The sequence below is a fragment of the Apis mellifera genome, linkage group LG6 (genome assembly GCF_003254395.2).
Source record: "Apis mellifera strain DH4 linkage group LG6, Amel_HAv3.1, whole genome shotgun sequence".
NCBI lineage: Eukaryota > Metazoa > Arthropoda > Insecta > Hymenoptera > Apidae > Apis > Apis mellifera.
This window is the reverse complement of record NC_037643.1, coordinates 4,613,695-4,639,279: the sequence shown is the minus strand read 5'-3', so window position 1 is coordinate 4,639,279 and position 25,585 is coordinate 4,613,695. Positions and strand designations below refer to the sequence as shown.

The 25,585-nt window shown below is 26.0% G+C and overlaps 2 protein-coding genes across 3 annotated transcripts in view; one reads left to right on the top strand and one right to left on the bottom strand.

Annotated features, from left to right (window-relative positions):
• Positions 1-25,585, top strand: part of LOC724389 (calcium/calmodulin-dependent 3',5'-cyclic nucleotide phosphodiesterase 1C) — a 154,479-nt gene that overhangs the window by 15,952 nt on the left and 112,942 nt on the right. The gene's annotated exons all lie outside the window — the stretch shown is intronic.
• AGLU2 (alpha glucosidase 2) lies at positions 12,501-20,502 on the bottom strand. The gene is made up of 8 exons (NM_001040236.1): positions 20,352-20,502; positions 17,219-17,406; positions 15,556-15,855; positions 15,015-15,257; positions 14,293-14,478; positions 13,832-14,036; positions 13,037-13,388; positions 12,501-12,642 (listed from the first exon to the last, which is right to left on the bottom strand). The coding sequence occupies exons 1-8, from the start codon at positions 20,500-20,502 to the stop codon at positions 12,501-12,503; spliced, it is 1,767 nt and encodes a 588-aa protein (NP_001035326.1).

Below are 25,585 nucleotides of genomic sequence, written 5' to 3'. Positions count from 1 at the left end.
TTCCGAATAAATTCAAGTGTTGAGATGTCTTTCAGTTCAGAGACGTATTTTTCAAGACTCAACTTCTTCTGTCATCAATATTTCAAATTCGATTCAAGACTTGGGGCTACATGCAAGCCTTCGACCCATATTTTAGATTTGCAAAAAAGTAATTTTTAGAGGTAAACATGTCATTTTCCCCATATTTCATTATTAAAGTGATATTTTTAAATATAAATTCGAAAATACTAAAAGATAGTTTTTTTGGTAATTATATATTTATTAGATGTTTAAGAATTTATTTTATTTTTGATATCAATATTTACGTTCACTTCTATTATATCGATATTTATTTTACATTTCTTCAGATATCATTTATTGTTTGTATCATTAAATACTCTTGAATCCATTTTCTCTTCCTCAAATCTTTTTCTAAGCTTTGAAAAATTCAAAACTTTTTATTTTTATTTTCGTTACGTTTGTAAATTAATTGTTAAATAATATTTTAACAATTGGGAATAATATCTAAATATATCTGTAGTATATCTAAGTTTCAATTTAATTTTTTAATATCAACTGTATTGAAACAACTTTTCTTCGAGTTACATGCATTTTTAATATCTTCGAAGTTATATCGTAGGAAGCATGTACTAGAAGTTGCAATTTTTCTTGGAAGACAACAAATTTGCAAAATCTAACTTATTTCAAACAAATTATCCGTTGAAAATTTTTAATAACTTTTCACAAATGTTCCTCATGTTTCTACTTCTATTACAAACTTACACAAGTATATCGAATTGTTATATTTAACTTTATCAATCCACGTGTTCATTTTATTTTCTATTAAAATAAATCAAATATCTACCAACGTATCAAGTATTTACATATTTCTTATTAATTTTTCAACAAAGCCAAGATAAACACTCGATTCTAAAGATAGATTCAGAAGCACAAATTATGTATAAACCATCATGTATCCCGAAGCGAAAAGCGCATGGCTAACGTTTCTATAAATTAATTAAGGATACGTGAGAGGGTGAGAAGGCGAATTCCAATTTCACGGATACCCGGTTATATAGGATATATGTGCTAAAATAATAAGAAGAAAATCAAATTTCAAAATATCGAATGTGAGTGAAATTAAGTTGAAAAAAAATCTTTAAATGAAAAAGTTACATTTTATATTTTTAACTATATTTAATTAGAAAATTCTTATTTCTCTATTTAAATAAAATTTCAAAGAAATTATGTTTCTATGCATTCGAGAATAAATCTGATCATTAAAAAAAGTTCCACGAAAAAAATACTTATTTAATTTCAAATAAATCGATAATATACGATTTTAAAAATAAAAACCATTGTCTATCTCGCATTTAAAAATCATTCATCGATGAATAGTACTCACCCTCTCTATCCTTCTATTTTCCCATAAGATTTCTGTCGTACCACGCAGAGTAGTTGACAAATTTCAAACTCGATTTCCACAAAAGCGATGACACCAACGAAACTTCGTTGCTCTGGATATTCGTTTTATCTCGAGTTGTAGAATCTTGTCGCATCCACGAAATTTTGGTCCGCCCTATACAAAATAATGTTCCATTTCTCGAGGTGTGGATCGAGATGCCGACAGAAGCCGGTGAAAAAGTCGAGGGAGGAAGAGATGAGAAGGAAACCTATAGAATGGAGGAAGTTACAGAAAAAGGTAGTCGTGTAATCTTCCTTCGTTGCCCCTGTGGACGTACTTGTTGTACGTTGTGTGTAGTATATATATATATACACGAAGATGCTCTCCAAAGAAAAGAATGATATTCGCTTCACAATATGTATTTTTACGCGCATAGAGGGCGGTGCCTTACGTTGGGGAAGTTTACCAAATTTCCTTCCTTCAATAGCATTATGTTCCCCTTTCTTGTTTAGTGTTCCTTCTTTTTTCCTTTTTTTTTTTTTAAATTACGTATGTACATATATTTAATGGTTTGAAACATGCAAGCAAAAGCACTTGAATACATCGAGTTTTTTTTGATCAAGAAAATAAGATTTTGATGGATTGTTTTCCCTTTTCATTTATGGATTATCGTGATATGTTGAAATTATAATTATTGAAGATAGTTTCCAGATATTTTAATATTTTGGTAGAGTTCGTTGGTATGAAGTTTATCTAAAAAAAAAAAAATTATTATTAGAAAAAAAAATAATATTTATAAAGCTTGTTAATTTCAGCGATATCATAGTGAAAATTCGTTTGAACAATTAATAAACACATTTCAAGTATGCTCCGATGCATATGCAAAAGCAACAAAGCATAATATGAACCCTTAATCCAGTTTCAATAATTTCTCTCTTAATTATTTGACAATTGAAACGTACAGCTTTGTACAGCATTTCAAATTAAATTATAAAGTTGCGTGATTGTTATTAATTATGAACCTGCGGATTGAAAAACTATAAATTCCGTGTTAAATAGATTTCACGCGTAAAATAGTTAGTTTAATCATTTGCAATTTATATTACGAATAATATTAATTATATTATTATTCGTTATTATTTCATAAATTTTTAGTTATTTTTTTTCTTTTTCATTGTTGTTTTATATAACACCCTGTCAAAAATTGGGAATTTTTTCTAATAATAATTTTCCAATAAAGTTCTAAATTTGGAATATAATATTCGATAATAAATATAACAAATAACGATAATTTAATTCGATTTGAAAATCTTTAAATAGAAAAGTAAAAAATTTTATATTTTAATTAATTAATAGCTATTATCTGGATACCTGGATTGGAAAATATTAAATATAAAATCGAAGAACATTAGAGAATTATTTCGAATTTCATAATAAATCTATATATTTATTATATAAATTTGTTTAGTGATTGAATGACATTGTAGACAGTGATTGATAAGAGAGAAGGAGATTTAATTCGAAGGGTATGGATCGATTGAACGAAGATTGACTGATTGTCAAGATGGAGTGCTGATTAAATAGTGATCATTGAGTATCTCTTCGTAGGTTTATTACATGGGTGAACCGATATTACCTTGTTTCCAGCCATATTGCTCTAATTAATTTAATTGTTCTAATTTCAGATTACGTTGTTTGAAAGTGTCAATTAGACACACCCTTTGTAACAGTAAACAGAAATGGTCAATTAACTAGATCACTACCTTCAAATCTTTTCAACTTTGAATTTTCGTTTATCATTAAGAAAAATAATTACACGTGGTGAATATCTTTTCTTCTTTTAATTAAAAAAAAAAAAATCTCAAAAATTTCATGATAACATAATGTCTATCTAAAGAAAATGAAAAAAAAAAGGAAAGATAAAATTTAATTTTTTTTCATATTATTCTATTACTGAATATTATTTTACTTAATTGAATTTAATCAATTTACGTTTGAAAAAAAATGATAGAGCATATAGATTTATGTAAAAATAACATACGTATGTATTAAATATTGATTCTATAATCAATTCCTCGATCCTTTCAAAAATCTGCTTGCAAAAATTTAAATCCCTAGTAGGATACGTTATAAAACGATATCCAACGAATCAATGATGAATAGGAATCGCGTCCAGATTTGTTTCGTCTAGACTGAAAATAACTTACAAGTAGTTCGGTCCGATGGCGACCGATCGTTTGACCCCGATCTGAATCAAGCTGGATTCTGTTTTCGAGGAGGAGCATCGTCCGTGCGCATCTATCTTCGGTTCGATGCCTCTTTATTATTACAGAAATAACGCGGATACCAATTTACCGATGCCCATTGTGATCAGACAGTGTTCGTCCATCCATCTTCACTCGTTAATTGAATAACACTGAATATTACGGAGATCGAAGACACGAGTCTCGCGCCATTTCGTCTCCTCAAATGCGAATAATGTCGGTTCATGCCTGACCTATAATTTATTTAGAAAGTCGTGTGTTCCTTTATATAATACGATTCGCATTTGCTTATACGATTAGACTTCGTATTATGTATTTATGTTAATAATCTTAATACGACACGATTGATTAAATGTTTTCAATGTTTTTAAAAAATTTGTTAAATTGCGAATATTTTTAATATTTGATAACTTATAATTCATGTTATTAATATTTTGATATACTTTTGATATTAACAAGTTTCTTAATAGCAATTTATATAATTAAAGTCTTGGTGTTTTAATAATTATGTTAAATGATTTGTTGATTTATTCGATTATTATTTTTTTTTTTTACTAATCTATAATGTAATCTATAATTTTAAGAAATTGTATATTGTTTTTGACGATATTGCATAATTGTTCTCAACATCTTGATATCTCTGGACTGACTTGACATTGAATTATATTTAAAATATAGATTTTACTTGTTTGATGTCGAGAAAAATTTCTTAAAAACAGATAAGTTTTTTTTTTCCTGTTAAAACGAAACGTGAAATAATATTCACGACAATTCACATTAAACGTCAAAGAATTTTCGTCGAATATTTTCCGTATTGTAATTCTTCAAGACAAATTGTAAGTAAAATATTTTCACGGATGGCAATACACGTTAGTCGCCTACGTCTTCTGACGTAAGATAAAATCGTGAAACTAGTTCTGAACTGTTTGCGATTCGAGAGGAAAGTATTACGAACAGTGAACTCATAAAGCCCGCAGCCGTGCAAGAAATGGTCGAAGGGAATGATCCTGTTGGTCCGCTTAACTTGGATCGAGTTATCCCCCTGACGTTTGTGATCGCTTTTAAGATTCTTAACGTGATTTTAAAACAAGATTTTCCAATTATTTTCGGTCCATGTTTACGAGTTTACAGAGAAAAATCGAGAAAATCGAGAAAATCGAGTATTCGAATAAATTATAAAGTTTGGAATATTATAAAAATATTTATAAATGGCATTTATTTATATCCATTTGTTATAAATTTTAATTAGAACAGTGCTGTATATATATATATATATATATTTGTTTATCAATTATACATTGAATGTATAACGCAAATTCATTAGAAAATCTATTATCTTAAAAAATTATTTTCGTTATTTAAATTTAATTAATATTATATGCAATTAAAATCTTAATTATATTCAATCATTCATTCAATTATTCATTCGTCTTCCTTGAAGAGATCAATCATTTTCATTTAATAATGCAATCACGATCTTTTCATTATCTTTTCAAATTTTCAAGTCATCATGATACAAACACTGTTCTATCGAACATGTTCCTAATATTTCAATTTTTCACACGAAATCGTGTCGATTGATCGTTTTCACGCGTTACATCCGTTTCCGTTCGTATGGTGGCCGTGTCATCGAAGACAAACGAGGCGAGTTCCGCGGTTTTTGGAACGTGAAAGAAAAACGTAACGTTATTTAGCGGGAAACCAATGTGAAAGAGCTTCCGTTTGCTCGTTGTGCACAAGTTTCGAACTCCGATCGGCCAACAAAACGAACACATTGACGACCAACGACTAAATTTGGAAGAGGATTCTACGTGCCTTGCATCGTTCGCATCGCGATCGACCATGTTACTGGGATTTCGTTCGTTACTATTCTTCTGCAGCCAGATACCTTTCGTGCTGTTCCTTTTTTGGGAAGCTCTTATGCTTCGAACTATGCTTTGAACTTATAACAGATCATTGCACACGCGGGTGTTGTCCTTGTTACTTGTCTTAGAACAATGTGAAATCTTTTTGTGATACATTGTAAAGATGAGATACATTGCAGACATTAAAGTTTGAATGAAATTTAATTGGAAATTTCATTAAATTGTATCCTTCGTAAATCAAAATTTATTTGATGTAAAAAAAGAAATTTATAGCATATATTATATAACGTATAACTTCAAATCGGTTCATCAATTGATAAATTATTATCTTTATATCTGTAAATATTATCTAAAAAAAAAGAATATATCTTATTGAATATTTTTTCAATCAAACAATAGTGTGTTATAATTTAATTTTGTTATGCCTCTTTTTCAATTTTTCTATTATTCGAAACACTTTTACAATAAAAAAAGATTAGTAAACATTTGTGCTTCTTGTTAAATATTAAACGAAAACTATTACTTTTAAATATTTATCGAATATTAGAAATGTTGAAATTTAACAATTTAAAAATACTTTAAATATCTAAATTTCAATGAATTTTCTATTTTAATCCCAATATTTCAATATTAATAAACTCGAAAGTGCAATCAACCCTTAAGAAAAACGAGTATATTTAAATATCAAACTTTTCAACAAAACTTTTTTCCGTCATAATTTCAACATTTCAATCCTCAAGCCTCAAAAGTAATGGCACGTTCCTTGATCGGATAAAGAAAAGAAAGGAAAAAAGAGGGGAGAATAAAAAAAGGCGACACACGATCCGAAGTTGGTTTTCAATGAAAACGCTTCCTTTCCCTGGATACGAGGGTAAAGAAATACGAAGAATATACCCGGTTCGTATGTAGAAATTGGATGGAATCGTAGAAACGTGGCGTAACTAACTTCCTTTTATCGGTTCCCGAGAGAATTACCTTCTACTTACCTTTTACTCGCTTTCGCCTTGCAAAAATCCTTTCAAAGAAAAAAAGAAAGAAAAGATGTTGGTCGAACTGTAAAACAATACCTCCTTACTTTTGATTATCTTTCTTACTAGTTATTTTCATTTTTGAAAAAAGGACTTCGCTCCTCATTCTCCTTTAAGGACGAATATTTTATTCAACATTCAAGTTTTTAATCATTTAACGCAATTTTAATTATGTTGCTTTAAGTCTCGTTAATTGCTCAATTTATTTTTTTCAATATGAAGTACAGGACGTGAAGAATTCTAAAAATCAAAATGTAAAGTTTAAAAATATCTGTTGAAACTTATTTGTTGAATTATGAACAATTGAAAATTTTAAATAAAAAAAGATGTCGTTTCATTTAACGCAAACTTAAATTGTTAATAACTTAATAAACAAGGCTTCACATTCTTTTTACCAATTTTTTTTTTTTCGTCCTCTAAAATAGACGTTTCAAAGCTATGACTATTATTAATAAATTATATATCGATTGTGTTTCACGTGTAATTGCGAAACATATTTTAAATACAGACATACATATTTTAAATATAGATATACAATAATTATTTTGAAAATAATGCGTTTATTATCAGTATAACGACAAAGTAATAAAATACTTACATGTAAAGTAAAATGATAATCAACTTAAAAGAAAATCTTAAAAATATAAGTATCAAATCATCTAACACTATAAAATATTATAACTTTTATCACATTTTACTATCTACAACAAATAACAAGAAATAAATTCGAAAATTAAATAATAACAACTTGCAAATAATATCGACTTTACCTTATCTCTCTCTTCATTCCACAAAATTGATATTCGCATAATTATTTCCAATCTAATCATACACAAGCCTTCGTCCAAGTTTCCACATAGAAGACTTTAGTCGTTCCAAACACGATACAATTGAATTTGTTACTAAATTTGTTAATTTGAATATCTTCATGCAAATGTGCAAGTCGAAACTTTAAATGACTCAAGCCAAATCCCTTTTAAACGATGATGAAAGATTCGTTATTAGGCTTGTTATGCATATATCATATAAATACGTGTTCATTGATTCGACAAATTGAATTCAATGTTTCCAAGAATGTTTATATTACGCTATTCATCGATTAATGATCGATTCGAATAAAGACACAATTAAGGAATTATAGTATCGAATCATTGATCTACTATTGCAATACAAACCGATTCTATTCAGAGAATATTGATATCTTAAAGTCAATGCATAATTCATACCATGAAAATAATATAGTGAATAGAATAGTTAGGCAAAAAGCGATACATTTTGTCCTTTCTTCTTTTACTTTCTTGCTTATTTTTGTTTCAAGTAGTTGTATGCTTTCAAACATTCTTCTTGAATTCTATTTCGATGATCTCTTCTTCAATAAAATCTTAGAAAAGTATATTTTTTATTGTGCTTATCTTTTTTTATATTATTCTTGTCGAAATTTGCAGCAATGCTTTGATAATATCTTCAAATTCATTTTGAATGTCTTTTTAAATTTTGGTATTAATAATTTTTTTCCTTTATCAATTTTCAATAATAAGTTATCAATGATAATAACTATTAACATTCAAATTATCTTTGTTGAAATATTTTGAACAATGGAATGGAAACTTTCAAATTCGCTCTTTAAAATTTTTTTTTAATTAAAATTAAAATACATTTCGTATATATTTATAAAATAGCATAGAAATTAATAATACAATTTTTAAAAATAAATCAAATAAGGTTTTCTACATTTATTCCATTTTCAAGAAAAAATACACCATTTTTCCATCTGTGAGATCAACAATTATTATTCCTTTTGAGATGATGCATGTTTTATTCATCGTGATAATCCATCTCCATCTCGTTTATTTGCAGACCTTCATTTCTTGCAACTTGAAGTTTTCTTAAAAAATTTTCTCAAAATTTTATATTCTCGAAAGTTTGACAGTATGTTCATTATTCTTTTCGCAATATTATAAATAAACTTCATTCGCGGTACTATTTTTTTTTACTATTTTTTTTTCTTTCGTTTTCTTCTTTAAATATGAACAGAAAGTGTGCGGATTACTTCGATGCAAAATAAGTCGTCAGTACTTTTTCAATATGCGAGACCGCAAGAAATTTTATATTGTCGCAATTCAATCGGAAGATGTTGGTTTCAGTTTTTTTTTTTTTTTTTTTTTTTTTTTTACATAACGATTTCACAAGTGTGCATTTTATAAAATTTGCAAATTCTCTCGCAATTACGATAACGATTATATAAGTTAAAAAAAAAAAAAATACACACTTTATCGAAATAAATTTCATAAATATATATAAGATGAGTCAATAGAAGTATTTATCTATAATAATAATAATTTCTATCGATTACATCAAAAACATTTTGTAAATAATATTATGTAGCATTTTAAAACATTGCATTGGATAAATGTAATCTAATTCTTTTATATCTTATCTTTTTTTTTTTGTGATATCAAAATAATCTTTCTTTTTTCAAAATCAATGTATTTTCTTTTTTTTTTTTAACTCATTATTGTCGATAGAATGATGAATAAAAACAAACACTATGATAACACTATGATCTTGATCTTCAAATCGTATAAAATGTTGAATACAATTCATTTGTTTTTTAATACGATTAATAAGAAACGATATTTTAGATATTAGTTCATATTAATTTATTCAGCATATATTATAACACATTCTCATTAATTATAAACAAATATCAAATTCAAATTAATCCATTGAAAATAATTAGTATTTAAGATTAAAAAATTATATTGCAATAATAATATTGCGAATTGATTTGAAAATTCAAGCATCTGTATTATATGATCCAAATAAGAGATTCGTTCTCTAAATATCAACTTGTATTAAGTAATCTTATTCTTTTGCAGCTTGTAAAAAATAAAAATCGTACAAACTGGTTAATCCGTGTCGATGATTTCGTATTCTGTGCCCTCAGGCTCTTGTTAATGTAAAACCGAAACGGTAACAACGTGTTATTATGTCCATAAGAAAAATTGTATCACACACGTGACGTGTCCTCGATTCTTATAAAATTTTATATTTATCAGTGGAATAATTGTATTGATTGACAATTAATAACGTATAAATTAATACGTAAATTACACGTGATATTAATAAATAGGTAACTTATTATTTTAATTTTGCTTAATTGAATCAATTCTATGGAAAATGATTTTAATTTTTTACTTATACTTTTATTATTAATCAAGTTATTTTCAATTATTGTATTTTCAAATCGTATTATTGTATTTATTCCTACAATAATTATATAAGATAGGAATTTTAGAATTTAGTATAACTTAGTTATAATTTGAGACGAGTTTACAGTGGAGTTTACTTTATATAAATGAAATTTTATATAATGTCTCATTATCCAAACTCTAATTAAGCTTTTGTTAACCGAACTTTGTCATTCCACTTTATATCAATTAATATAACGTTTTCATAAGATAGATCTCATCCTTTTAATATTATCATTTAATTAACATAAATTAATATTTCATTAATGATCAATACCATTTCGTAATTCCTCCGTGAGAAAGAAAACGAAATTATTCGAATTTTTAAATTTGCCACGAAGTATTCCCAAACTTTCTTTGCTTTATTTGTTACGTTATTGTTTAATTACACATGGCTATAATTATCGTATTCTCTGAAGACCGCGAACAGTTTCTGGAACCCACGGAAGAGTTTTACGGGATATTAATTAGCGTCGACGTAATTAAATTTATTGATTAATTTCGTCATCCGTTCTTGTCAAGAGAGGAAGCGAGTAAATCGAGCTACGGATAAATATACCTTGAGAATATAATCATTGAATTGTTAATCGTCTGTTCGTGGATAAATTTTCCAGCTCTATTCGTTCGTCGAATAAGGCTAATTTTTTTTTTATTATGAAAACTATGCTGCGTGAAGATAAGATAATATTTTGTCACGATTATGATAAAGGTAGTATAGTTGAAATTTATTGGTAGAGTAGGATATCGAAGAAAAAATGTATATATATATATATTTAAGATAAATATAAATAGTTCTTGTTCTTTATACATTTAATATAAATTTATTCTTTATAATTAACGTATAAATTATATTCTAAATTATTTTTCATACTTATATATATTTAATGATAATTAATGTAATTTTAGAAAGATATTTAGATGTTAAAGTTGATTACTTGATTAATTGTTTATCATTATAAATATTATTTTACGTTCTCTTAGTTTTTCTAGATTTGTAGATTTAAGAACTGTTTGGTATTTTTTTTTTTTTTTTCTTGAAAATCAAGAAAATTATTATTTCATATGCATTCAATCTCAATGTCATCGAAAAATCTTTGAAGATCGATGAAAATCGAAGAAAACGAATATATTCCCATACATCCACCAATATCTTAATACCTTAGAGAAGTACGAAACGAGTTTGAGAATTGATGAAACTTTCGGGGGAATGGAACATCAGGTTCAACTTGAGAATTTCATGGTTGGTCGGTTGGCCGAATTCCAAGGACGGAATGGTAACGATCGTAATTCCTTCTGTCGCGTTTCCCTCTTCCTTCGTTCATCGACCATTCTGTCTCACCAGGTGCGAATCCGGAGACATAAATTTCTGCGTGAAACCGGCCGAGATACGAGGGCGTGGTGACGTTGAGCGTGGACAGATTGCCGTGGAAATCGGATCAGAGGAAGATACAGGGAGATCGATAACCGATCGTTCTACGGCGATAGCCGTTATTCTTTGTCGATCGTGAAACTCGGTTTTCTTTTCGGATAATCTTCATTCCATTGTAAAATGATGCGCAACAGGTGTTTAATAATATATCACGCAGCCGTGATATTATGTATTATTCGAAATCCATTTATAGGATAATACGTGGATCATATCTTCTGTTCCAGATTCGTTCAAAATCTGGAATTCCTCTCCGAGGATCAATGACAAATAAATTCGTCGTTCAAAATTTGATATACAAGCGAGTGATAAATTCATTTAAAATAGTAAAAAAAATGGATTGGTTGAACGAGGATGAAGAAAATACATTGGAATTATTTGAAATTAATTTCCTCAAGATTCAATTCATCATTATCGTTATAAATGATCTGTTAACAAGAGATTAAATTTTGTAGAAATAATAAATTGTACGATATTATTCATCTTCTTTTTCTTGAAACTTTTCTCATTTTTTTAACTTTGTTACTTTATAATTATTATTGATAATGCGATATTACCAATGCAGCTTGGTTATAAGTCTAATTTAAATATCAAATCGAGCTATTCTTGATATTAATTGATGGATATTGATTTTAGGAAAGTTCATGATGTGGATCAACTGTCATAAAACAGAAAATCCCAGAAAAATAAAGTTTGGTGAATGATATTATAATTCTACAGTTAAATTTCATGATTTGCAGTAATTTTGTATAAAAATTAGTGATTTCTCCTACAAAAAAAAAAAAATATTATATATTACTACCATGTGATGATTCCATTCTTTTTGGCCTAAGGAAAATTAGAGTATTCACCTGATTTGTTTAGATTATTTTAAAATTTAAAAGAATTTAAAAATTATTCTGGTTTAATATTCTGCCGAATATCAAGCGTAGATTATTTTTTATTTTGCAATTTCAACTTTGATTATGGGAATAATGAAAAAGTATATTGATGCTAAAACTGTATCAACAGAATAGAAATTACGATTGAGTGTAGAAATTCAAGTAATTGTAATCGTAATCATGATTTTATACACAATTCAATTACAATATTTGATGGCACATACAATATAATTCAATATAAATATATGATATAAACATATAAATATAAAGATTTTATTTAGGACACATATTCAGTCTATAAATCTGATATTAAGATGAATTTTATTAATTAATAATTAGTTAAAATTAGTTTTATAATATTCTAATTTTTTTTTTACATTAAATTTTTTAAGCAATAAATTTTACCGTTGGAAAAAAGATATGAACACTGCGGATAAGAAAATCATGATTGAATAATTGACTATAGTAGCGCCTGAAGTGGATGAATCTACAATTATAGATGTATCTCCAGGAATATTGATAGCCACTGGATTTACAGTTTGACTGAAAAATAATAAAATTATTGTATTATCATATAAAATAATAAATAAATAAATTAAATAAGTTTGGGATCATTAAAAAATTAAGAATTTAAATCGACTTATTTGAATTATTTTTGAAAATATTTTAGAATCAAATATCAAAAGTGAAATTAAATTTATGTCATTAATTGTCCAGTTATTATAATAAAATTAACAAAAGATTAATAGAATTAATAAAAATATTAAATCATATTGATTTAAATATAATAAAATACCCATAAATTAAAAAATCTATTTCAGTCATTATTCCATAGAAAATTTTCTTCTACTTTTACTATTGTTTTTATAAATTCACGTATTGATATGATTTTAATTCGATTTAAAACGATATGTGAAATTCGCCCAATATTACTTACTTTACTGTCAAATTGGAGTTTACGCTGCTTGTGTAAATTTTAGCATTATTTCTTTTGTTCACCAACTTTGATATATCCACGATAGTATTATTTTTAGAGAAGTTGATCAAAAGAGATACCGCTTCTTCTTCGCTTTGTCGCACGACAGCCAGAACAGTTTTGTTTAAAATTTCTATAGTAAAGTTTCCTTTTTTCAACACATCTCTCTTTCTTAAAGCGGTCAAGTTGGTATAAAGATGATAATGAGAAATACTATCTTTTTTCTCTTGCTCCAAATTTAGTCCACTTTTGTACGATGTATGAACAGGTAGCCAATTCTTTTCAAGCAAATTTTCAGCGATTTTACTAAAGCCTATAAACATCGAGTTTATCATGTAAATGCCAATGTTTTCATAGAAATTTACAAACGAGATAAGATTGTTTTATTCTCAAATATTAGAGATTATAGTTTTATTTCTGTGTATTTTATGTAGATGTAAAATGAAGAATAAATATATGAATGTGACACTTAAATTGATAAAATAATAATCAATTGGAATATTAATAGAAATGATTTTTTTTTTTTTTAACTTGAATCAAATAACTTCAAAATTTATTTATCGTTATATAATTATAAAAAATTGAAAATCCTGCTAGTAAAATGTATTTATCTTTTTATTAATTAAGATATATTAATATTAATAAAAAGAAATATTTTATAATATTATTTTTCAATTTTTTTAAACTTCGTTTTTATTTTTTCCTGTTAAAATTAATAAAAAATTTTAGAAAAATTCAGAAACTGATTCTTCATACCTGCATTAATGGAGTTATCCCATTGGAATGGTGTACGACAACCATCACGTACATCATATTTATATATCGTAGTGTTATCCACCATACCGATTTCTTCTCCATAATACGTGACCGCGACTCCAGGCAAAATCATCTCCAACATTATCATGTGATCCGCCCTACCAGGATAACGTGTACCGACACGAACTCGATCATGGTTTCCCATCTGTTGTAATTATTATAATTTTTTTTTTTTTTTTTTTACATTTTGGATGAATCAAAAGTGATCTTACTTAAATAATACGAATAGATATAAACTTATCTAATTTTCATTATTTTTTTTTTTTTCATTAGTAATTTTCATTATTTAGTATTATCGTCAATTAAGTTGATTGAATGAAAAAATGAACCACACTCAGGATTAAATGTGTTTATTTTTTTATTGTAATTAAATTTAATTAATTATGAAAAAACTTACGTACCACCCAATTTGGAACATTATTTTGGGGCGTTCCTTTTATCCAATTGTCTATAATTACTTTAAATTGTTCTGGCGTGGAAGATGAATTTGCATCTGTTATAAATTTAAAATTGAAGGGAACATTTGAACCAACTTCGTAATATTTGAGAGTGTTCTCTAAAGAAGAATACGCCTCTGTCAAAAGTACCTGTAAAACAAAATTTTGTTAAATCGAGATAACAATGAAATTAAATGATAATGCGTATCTAATGCTTATCTAAATTTAAATCTAGGATTAAAAATTAAGAAAATATTCTAAATATTGTCAATATTGCATAATAGTATAATTGGAAACTTTCTATACTTTTTACATCCTATTCATAAGACCAAATCATCGTGTAATATCGATGAAACAACTGACTAAAGAATTTTTCTTTTTTAATGTAATATTTTTTTAAATAATATAATAAACTAATATATGATCAAATTAAATAAAATTAATAAAATTAATAAATAAATTAATATTATTGTTAAACAATATATGGAAAAAAGATCAATTTTCAATTTTCTTAAATTTAAAACAATATTGAGCCTATTTAGTTAGCATTGATATTATTAATTATTAGTCAATACTTAAATAAAAGTTTGATATATTTCATCAGTCTCGAAAGAAATGAAAAAAATTTAAAAATAGAATATATCTTTACGATAAATTGCTCGCAAATATATTTTTTTTTCTCTTACTATTTCATCCCGCTTATTTTCTTCTGCATAGTTGTCCACAAAATCTCGCCATTCTTTTACCAATTCGTAAGTCTCGGGTTGATCTTTCGTTAAAGTGTGATTTAAAGAAGCGTGGAGACTTAAGTTGAGATTTTTACCCAAAGGTGGTTCATCTAACGATATGTTAGCGCTTTCGAATAAATGTGGTACAGCATCTATGCGGAATCCATCGATTCCTTTATCCAACCAAAATTTCATTATATTCTGAAAAAAAAAAATGAATAGATCATGCAAATTTTCTGTTGGAGACGATTCGCATAAAATAAAAGAATAAGGAAAAATTCTTTATGAATACGAGTAAAATCTTGCGACAAAATTTCTTAGATTAATCTAATTTATAATATTTTAATAATGTATATGTTTCGATACGATCATCATAATTTTCTTTGTTTTTTTTTTCTTTCATGGAATTGATCAAGCAATTAAACAAATCGAATGATACGAAACTTTTATATTAATTTTGAATTAATTTTAATATCAAGAAAATTGATTAAAATTATACCTTCATCTCTTCTCTCACATCCGAGTTTCTGTAGTTCAAGTCTGGTTGTTGCTTATAAAATTGATGGAAATAAAATTGTTTCCTACCCTCGTGGAAAGTCCATCCTGTACCATTGAATACACTAAGCCAATTATTAGGATATTTGTCTTTAATTGGATTTCCTTTATCGTCTTTGACAGGATCAACCCATATGTAATAATCTTTATATTTATTAGTATTATTATTATTAGTATTATTTATACTCATTTGGAACCATTTATGTTGATCAGAAGTATGATTAGGGACAAGATCTAGAATAACCTGAAAGATAAAAAGAAAATTGTCAGTATTTTTGTTATTTATTTAAAAAGGAACTTTGTTGAACTTTAAATAATTGAATGATTAGCTATAGTATCTTCAATTCAGAGTATGAAAGCAAACTTTGACACTTTATTGTTTCAAATAAAAATCTATGAATTTTTTTTAATATACTGATTGATTTTTCAACACATAATAATGAAAATATCTTGATATCCACTCTTTTAGAGAAATAGTTACACTTCCATAAAATATTTATTAAATGTAGAATTTGATAGAATTGTTTTCAAACTTAAGTTAGGAAAATAATTTTCCAAGAAAGAAGTTTATGATTTAAATTATTATTTAATTGAAATTATTCGATCGTGTTATCAATACAAGTACTCCAAAGTCTTCAACGTGATTTTCTTTCTAATGTTATTACCGTGTATTATTATATTTAATGTTTATCTCATCATATTGGAAAAATACTTATTGACTGTTTCACCTGTTATCGACAATTCAGATATCACATATGAGAATGAAAAATTATAATCTTTAACGTAAAATCTCTTATAAAAAAGAATTCTATTTATATATCGTTGTATGATTTTTTTAACATGATACAATCATATCATACAATTAAGATTAGAAAAAGAAATACGCATTAATATCACAAAAAAACGTAAATGCTATATTACGTGATTTTTCGTGTAATTTGTAAAGTATGAGCCGATATATTTTCATTGTTTTAAATTTGTTGGAATCAAATTACAATTACGTCATAGTATTTACATCATACTGTATATCGTCACATATAAAACATTCCATAATTTTATTTTCACATGATTACAAAAATGAAAGAATTATTTATCGAAATAAATATTTAAAATTTATTTAAAATTTATTCGATATACGTATATAATATTATTGTTGAGACATATATATATATATATATATATATATATATATATGTATATATGTATATACTTTTAAGATTTTCTTATAATGTTTTCAACAATTGAATTTTGTCAAGTATTCTTTTTTTTTTTTTGCGTCGTGTCATTTTTTTTATTAATTCATTGTAATTAAATACAATAGATATATGTAAAAATGCATAATTCTAAATATAATTCAATATATTTTAAATTCCAATTTTAAATTTTAACAATCATTTGTATCTATTTATTTTATCATATATTTTCCCATCATAAATATTCTTATACTTGATATCCATCGATATCAATTCTTGATTTAAATTTATCGATTTTATATTGAATCAAAATCTTTTCAATTTAGAAATTGCTGAAGATTTTATATCTGCTTATGGCATAATATTATGGAATATGATTTCGTACGACAAGATATTAGTATGCTTCCATGTTACCTTTAAATTCTGTTTCTTCGCTTCTGCAGTGAGATCTTCAAGATCTTTTATAGTACCAAATATTGGATCTACATCTTTAAAGTCAGATATATCGTATCCAAAATCTACCATAGGACTTCGATTAATTGGTGATAACCATATCGCTGTTATTCCAGATTCGATGAAGTGTGAAAGCTTATCCTTAATACCTGCCAAGAAGCGAGTTAAAATAATAAGTTAAAATCAATTTTTGAATCTAATAATTGCATGATAATAAAAGGAATCGAGAGTCAAATATTGGTTTGCAAACACTTTTGTGGATCAATCGTGCCATATCGATAATCATGAAAACAAATCAACGGAGAATAGATACATTCCTCTTCTATTTCTATCATTTTGTCCATTTTGTTAAAATAAGAAATTAATATTAACTCTAATATATAATAGATTTTAATTACATTTTAAATCTAATATACGAAATTATTGAAAATGATGAGGTAATAGATATCGATATATATTAATTTGTCAATTCTTCTATTTTTCAAGACAATTTTTACTTTTCCTTTATATTTTCCACTACAGATATAATAGATAGTTATAGATTGTTATAGATAATACGGTGGAAACGTTATTGTAAATTTCTAATGTATGACGCATTTGAATTATGAAATCGTTCAATTTTTCACTATTATATCTAATCGTTAGATAGCGATAATTGTTGCGTATATCTTTTTAAAATAAATTTAAAATAAAAAATATTAGAATAGATCAGATATCTATAAACATTGTTTTATTAGTATTTATTATTAGTTTTAGATATTTTGTTTATTTTATTACAAGAAATTATTATTTAAATATTTTTAATTTTAATAAAAAATTATTCTCTATCAAATGTTATATTGTACGTGTTATATTATAATGTTATAATGTTATATTATATACTTACTATTGTTATTATGTTTAATTACGACATTATTAATGATTCTTTCTAATTATATTTGATTTAAAAATAATATATGATGTTCTTTTGTTTTTGTTTCAGGTAAGTGACGAGTACAAAGAATAAATGATTATAATCATCACAGTGAGTAAGGATTCGAAACAACTTTAAGATTCACTTTAAGAAAAATATTATTAATTTTGAAATATATAAAAAGCAATTAAAACATTTCAAACAGATTGAAAATAAATCGCGTTGAGATAAATAAATGTTGATTGATTGAATTAATAAATATTTTTTTTTTGTATCACTGATATTAAATCAATATTGATATTCGATACAATTTCTATTGTGAATAACTTGGCATAATTAATAATTGATTAAATATATAAATATTAGAAAAATATATATTAAATTTTTTTTAAATTTTTTCAAATTCACAATAACAAAAGTATATTTTTCTTCAACGAGGAAAAATGACAAGATAAAAAACGATTAATCAAATTTGTTCCTTTTTACGGATAATTATCGATCAACTTTTACGTTAATATACCATTACAAAAGATTTTTTATTACTCCATTCAATTACCATCAAACATTCAAAACTCACATACGTTACATCACATGTACGTATCAAAGGAAGGACGTGGGATTGCAGAAGTGCAATTAAATATTAACTATCTTTATCTAACCATTATTTTATAAGGAATGTTTGTGGAACGAAAGAATAACACGAAATATAATAAATATTATTTCTAAATATTTCTAAAAATCTTTACACAATATTCTTGCATTTGCTGATAAAAAATATATTGCACAAGTTCATTAGATTCAATATTTTACTAATTCATTTTTATTTATTTTATTGTTAATTGCTAAATGTATTGTCATTTTTATTATCGACTAATTGCAACTATTATTATCAATATTAATAAGCAAAGAATTAAAAGTTTGGATTAGTTCCAAGCTTGAGATTCAGTAGAATGCTCAATCACTTTGTGCATCTCTTTAAATATCTTTAATCCATTCATGATGCTATTATTAGTTAACAAATTATAATTGATTTCAATTGCACAAGTTGTTTCTAAACGATTCATCTATTTAACATTAACATTTGAATATCATCTTAATCTATATTTGTTAAGAAAATATATATCTTTAGTATATAAGGAAAGATCGTTTAAATATTTCATAAATATTATTTGAATTGTAAATTGTTTCAATATTTTCGAAACATTACTTAAATTGTTTAAAATTAATATTTTAAAATATCAGATAAATATATGTGAAAATGTTAATCATAAATAGTAATATACTTAAATAAACAAAAAAAAAAAAAGAAATTATCAAACAAATATTCCTTTTTGTCTTATTAATATTAATAAAATATGAAAATATATCATTTTTAATTCAATTCTATTAATATAAATAAATATTCTTATTATAACAAAAAATAAATCGTTTAAATTTATAAACTAAAAGTAATACTTTTTTAAATAATTTTTCCGTTTTATATATATTATGATGTAAATATCAATAATTATATGTATTTTCCATTAATCAAGTCTTATTAACATAAACATATATTATTATTATCATTAATATCTGTATCAAAAATTCATAATTCATGACTAAGATCTATTCAATTTTTCAATTCTCTCAGTTTCTTTCTTCAATACTTTTTTAAAGGAACATGATTTAATCAATCAACACTAATCAATTGTGTGCAATTGCAAACAACTCGTGTGAAGTGCATCACTTCGATAAAGATGTATGACGTCATATATTACGAAACTTAATTCCACGTATAATTTAAATATTTGAATCACGCAACTATGTTAACTTTTAACAACTTATTTTTCTTAACCATAAATCTTTCTAATTTCCAATCTCTTTTTTCTATTTCTCAAATCACTGCATATTTTACGATTTTTCCGTCATATTTTTTAAAAAAATTGTATACACACGAGCGATACAATATTGTTCCAATTTTATTATATGACATTATTGATTTGATCGAGATTTATATTTTTAATCGTGTGATGCACACTTTATCATGAAAATTATACGAAAATAATTGAAAATAAACTCGTTGTTGAACTGAAGTTGTCGCGCCATTCGTACGAATCTTAGCTTAAAAGCGATCCAACGTAAAGTACGATACGCTGAAAGTGAGAAACACAAGACACAAGTGTTTTCGCGCCAATTTCCTACCTTTTAAATCCCCGATGCCATCACTATTGGAATCCATGAAACTGCGGGGATATACCTGATAGAAGATCGCGTTCTTCCACCAACCCTTGTTGTTTTGGCCGGCGCCAAGGCCGACCGCGAGCAGAAGTACGACCACGACGAGGCTCTTCATGATTTGAATGATACGGCGCGCGATCACGCGGTTCTTTATATTCTTCCCGTCAGATTGGACGGTAAAAAAGAGCACGGGCTATTCTTATCATGGGAGCTCGGGAAAAATTGCGACAGATAACGGCGTATCATTGTCGTGAAATTGCAACGCGATCAGGTAAATACGGGATACGTGCAATACGTAGCTCGATCTTTGTGCATTTCTTTCTTCTTTGTTTATTTCTATCTTCGTTTCTTTTTTTTTCTCTCTGTTTAATTGTTAATAGTGGAATAATTTCCGCACTTGAAAATCGGAGTTTCTTTCGCAAAATCGAGAAAAATAAACTTTTGAAATAGGAATAAATGGGAGAAAGTAATTTTAGCTCTTCGAGTGATGCACGATTTTGCGAATAATTTCGTTTGAAATAGTAAAATAATCGTATTTTATATTCATATATTTCTTAATATCAATTTGTATAAATATTAGAGCTGTCTGTGTCTCGCTTCATCTAACGCAAACTTTAATTACTTATAATTTAATAAATAATGTTCAATCGACATCATTGTATATTAACTTTTTTGTATTTATTTTGACATTTAGAATAAGCTCTTCAAAAGTGTTTAAAATAAGAAATAATTAAACCTGAAACACAAAAGTTTATTAAATCTTTCCCAGACGAAGTAAAGAATGCGATATATAAATGAAGAATTAGCAAATAAAAGAAAAATTAGATTGAATTTAATTTCTAAAATGGAACACGTGATTCATTTTAAATAGGATTTTATTCCCTAAGATCTCTCATCGATAATATTAAAAATATTAGAACAAGTTATAATTCTTATGAAAATTAGAAACATATTATTCTAATTAGAAATTAGAATTATTTTTATAATTTCGAAAATTTATTAATACAATATAATTCACTGCCTAAACAATCATCATTACAATCATCTTTATTGATTATTTGTTGAATATTTTTTTAAAAATATGAATGTAGAATATATTTTTATTTTTCCAATAGATACATACTATCTTACGATAAAACTTATTAAAAGAAATAAAAAATATTCTAACTATTTATTTACTTTAATCGCAAAGTTGAAGAAGCTTTGAGCCGCGTACAATTCCGAGAACGTGCTTACTTGTTTAAATTTTGTAACGAGAAAACACGAGATTCGAAGAAAAATTCCAGGAAATTCACGAGATAAATTTTGTCGCGTGGAAATTTTATAAAAGTCGTTTTTATTGGAGAGTAGCGAGCAATTTATTGCTCGAGACTGGAGAGACCGCGAATTGCCAGCTTTCTTTGGCGCACTGGATAATTCAAAGTTGTGCCAAAGTTTTCTCTGTGCAGGCGAGGAGAGATATTTTTATTACGTTTGACGATTCTCGTGCTGGAATTAAAGAAAATATTTAAAATTCTTGTTGAAGCAACGGATACCCAAACATTATCTATACAAAAAGATTCACATACTTCCTGTAAAAACTGATGAATAACGTTTTAATCTTCTCGATTAATCGAGGGAAAAAAAAAATCAAAAATATGCAAAGTTTATTTCATATCGATTGAATTGAAAAATAGAACAAAAATCTAATAATCTAAAAAAATGGAACTCCTATTTAAGAATTGATTTAGAATTGATTTTGACAGGATACGCAGCAACAAATTATACATGCTAAAGCAGATCATATATTTCTTGATACAGATGAATCATTAACTACTGGTATTAAAAAAAAACCAGTAGATGACGATATTGATATGACTGTATGGAAATACTACTAAACGATAGGAAAATACGTGATGAGTAAATACGTTCATAAATTTATAAATAATTATAAATAATTTCAATAGAGTAGATCGACGAAAAGTTCTAATACATTATGGAAACGATACTTTGATATTTTATTGCTGTTAAAATTGTGTTCACGTTACGATCCTTATCAGATTAATTGTATTTTTAAAACATGAAAATGAAATATCATATGTGAATGATATCAATTATATAAATAGTGAAAATGAAATACGATCTATTTTTATGATATACACTTGGAATTTATTTGATATTCATTATTTAATGTCATGTATCTTCAACATTATGTATGTTCCGCAATCTGAAATAAAAAAAAAAATATTAATGTTAAAGAAATATAATATTCTCTAATATTTTTAAACAAAAAGATCATTAAGACTTATTATTAAAATAAATGATTTATTTAATATTTTTCTTTCTAGTGAAATGAAAAAAAATTGTACAAATAATAATAATTTACTGATTAAATAATGATATATCGACTATTAACCTGTATCATAATCTATTAAAAATTCTTTTAATTGATTGAATTAATTGAATTTAAAAAATTATAAAATTTTGCAAAAGTTAATTTATAACGTGCCATTCGTCAATGAAAACAATATTAAGTTTTTGATTAATATTTTTTAGATTTACTATATCTCCTATCTTATCGTATCTTTCATTTCGAACAGTGAAATAAAACAAAAAGTAAAACTAAATCAAAGGACACAATTACACGAAAATACAACGGGTATAATTTAATATATCATGAATACCTTGGCAAATGAGGTCTGTTTCCTAAATGTAGCAACGTTGAAAATTTATAAAAATCGAAAAATCATGAAAATGTACGCGATTACGCCCTATACAAACCTTAACTAACACATTTCTTTTTTTTTTTTTTTTTTTTTTTTTTTCACATTTTAGGTAGGAAATAGAGGGAATCCCGAATAAAATTTAAACGAGAATATTAGAGCAATACATACGATTTCATTTCCTTATAGCGAATTCAAACTTCGAATAGCATATATTAATATATTAATAAATATATATTTGGTCGCTTGTAATTAAATTAATAAATAACAATAATATAATTAATAACGTTTTATACATATTTGCATATATATATGTTCCAATATTAAGTTTAATTTTATTCTTCATTCTAATTATACTTCTTGTTTCAAGCTTTTTAAACGATTTTCCTTTTTACTTTTTCAATTTGTCTTCCTCCAAAGATCGTTTATACGTATAAATATATAGAAATGAAAATTTATTTAAATAAATGTAAGGTACAAAGTGTAATTGTAAAAAGTGAGATAATTACAATAATTTGGAATATTGAAAAACTTGTCATGAGTTATTCAATCATTGAAGAAATTACCACATTCGTGAGTGAATGTTACTTCTTTCACCATAAGTGATACGTAAACAGATTACGCAAGAATATCTAAAATTATTCGGACATTCTCTTATGCCACAAATCAGAATTATAAATTATTTTCAAATAAATACACTGATATTACAATAACATTACTTACAATTATCCTTAATGGATAGTTTTATGTTAAAATTATATACAATTATAATTTTATTTATAGTTTTATTCAATAGCGAAAATTTCCAATGATTTCCAAAAATTTATGATTATTCTTTGAACTCGATTCCATCCATATTTTCTATATTTTCTATATTTTCTATACGAGAAAAGTGATTTATTATTTCTTTCCATTCTTCTCGTTCTACTTTTTATTTAACATAAAAAATTTAATTCATTATATCCAAATGATTTTTTTCTGTATATATGTTCAATCAAAGATAATATAATATTAAATATATTAAATAAAAATTCGTTCCTTCGAGCACATCCGCTTGAAAACAGTTTACCACCTTCTTCGAGGACGACGTTCGCACACCTTCGAGTATCCAATTTCGTCCCTTGTCACCCAGTCTGCATTCAGAATGAAGCTTTGAACGGCGAACTTTTTAACGGCCATGGAAAATGGTCGAAGCCGCCCAATCGAGAAATTTTGCGAAAGTTGACGAGTGAAATTCTTATGGAACGAACTCCAGCATGGACGAAACCGCGACGATTATAATTGGCAAGCTGATTGACGTGGCAGGGAACCGATATACACACACGACCGCTTCCGTTCACGCTTTCAGGCCAGTTTTACCTTCGGGTGAAAAAAAAGTGAAAGGCCCGGTTAATCGGATCTGGTCCTCGTATCGCGAGTTTCGGCCAATTTGACCCATGGCTGCCTTTTCGCCCAACCAAGTTGAATGCCGGTTTTTCAGTGTGTGTTTCTTGTTGAAGGATTTCTATGAATAATTCGATCGAATTGAATTTCGAGATTTTTACGTACAATTGATTTTTGATTGGTTTTGTGATACGGTATTCAAATCTGTTATTGAAAAATTTTAGTATTTCAATATTCCATAATTCACCCATTTTATAAATTTTGAAGAATTTTATAACATGACATATAAATTATCTAAAGTTTCTATAATAGCATTCAAATGCTTTACTAATATTTAAATATTCTATTATTTAAAAAATATTCTATTACTTAAAAATTTTATTCTTCGAGTTTTATTGGTTAAACATTTTTGTATTTTATTATTCGATATCTTATTATTAAATTTTATTATTAAACTTTCTATTATTTCAATGAAATAATATTTCATTGTTAACTTTTTATTACATATAATCCAATTTTATTATGCAAATGTTTCATTTATTATTATTCGAATATTGCATTATCCAGATTGTATTCAAATTTATTATTGGAATATTCCATTATTTTCTAATATTTGAAAGGCTACATCTATTATTCAGTATTAAAGTTAAAAATAATATAGGATTCGATTAAAATATGTTGAATTTATATTATACTTTATTGTATCGTTACAATATTTCGATCTTATAATATAAAATAATTGTCATAAGGAGAATATATCATCCTCTCTGAAAATTACTTTATTCCATCGAACATGTCTTCCTTAATTCCATTAATTCAGATAAAAGTTGGGATGAAAGTTCCATTACAGTTAAATTGTGGCTTCGTGATGGATAATTGAGGTAAAAGTAAGTATAAAGTATGTGGATTATTTTAGTATGTGAAAAAATTCATATATATTCATACACTGGTATCTGAATACTTTTGTAAATCACGTGTATAATGAAATTTATTTATTTTTTATTTTATTATCTATTACTTTATATCAAATATTTAAAGAAATACATGATTCATAAATTAAATATTCCAAGAGAGAAATAAAAATTAATTAATTTTATGCCTGAAAAAAATAAA

Excerpts from the sequence above, each read along its gene's own strand:
- AGLU2 (NM_001040236.1), bottom strand. The coding sequence starts at position 20,502 with ATGAAGAGCCTCGTCGTGGTCGTACTTCTGCTCGCGGTCGGCCTTGGC. Across the intron at positions 17,407-20,351 it reads TGGCATCGGGGATTTAAAAG|GTATTAAGGATAAGCTTTCA; the intron begins GTAGGAAATTGG and ends GCTTCTTGGCAG. Across the intron at positions 15,856-17,218 it reads CGAAGAAACAGAATTTAAAG|GTTATTCTAGATCTTGTCCC; the intron begins GTAACATGGAAG and ends TTTATCTTTCAG.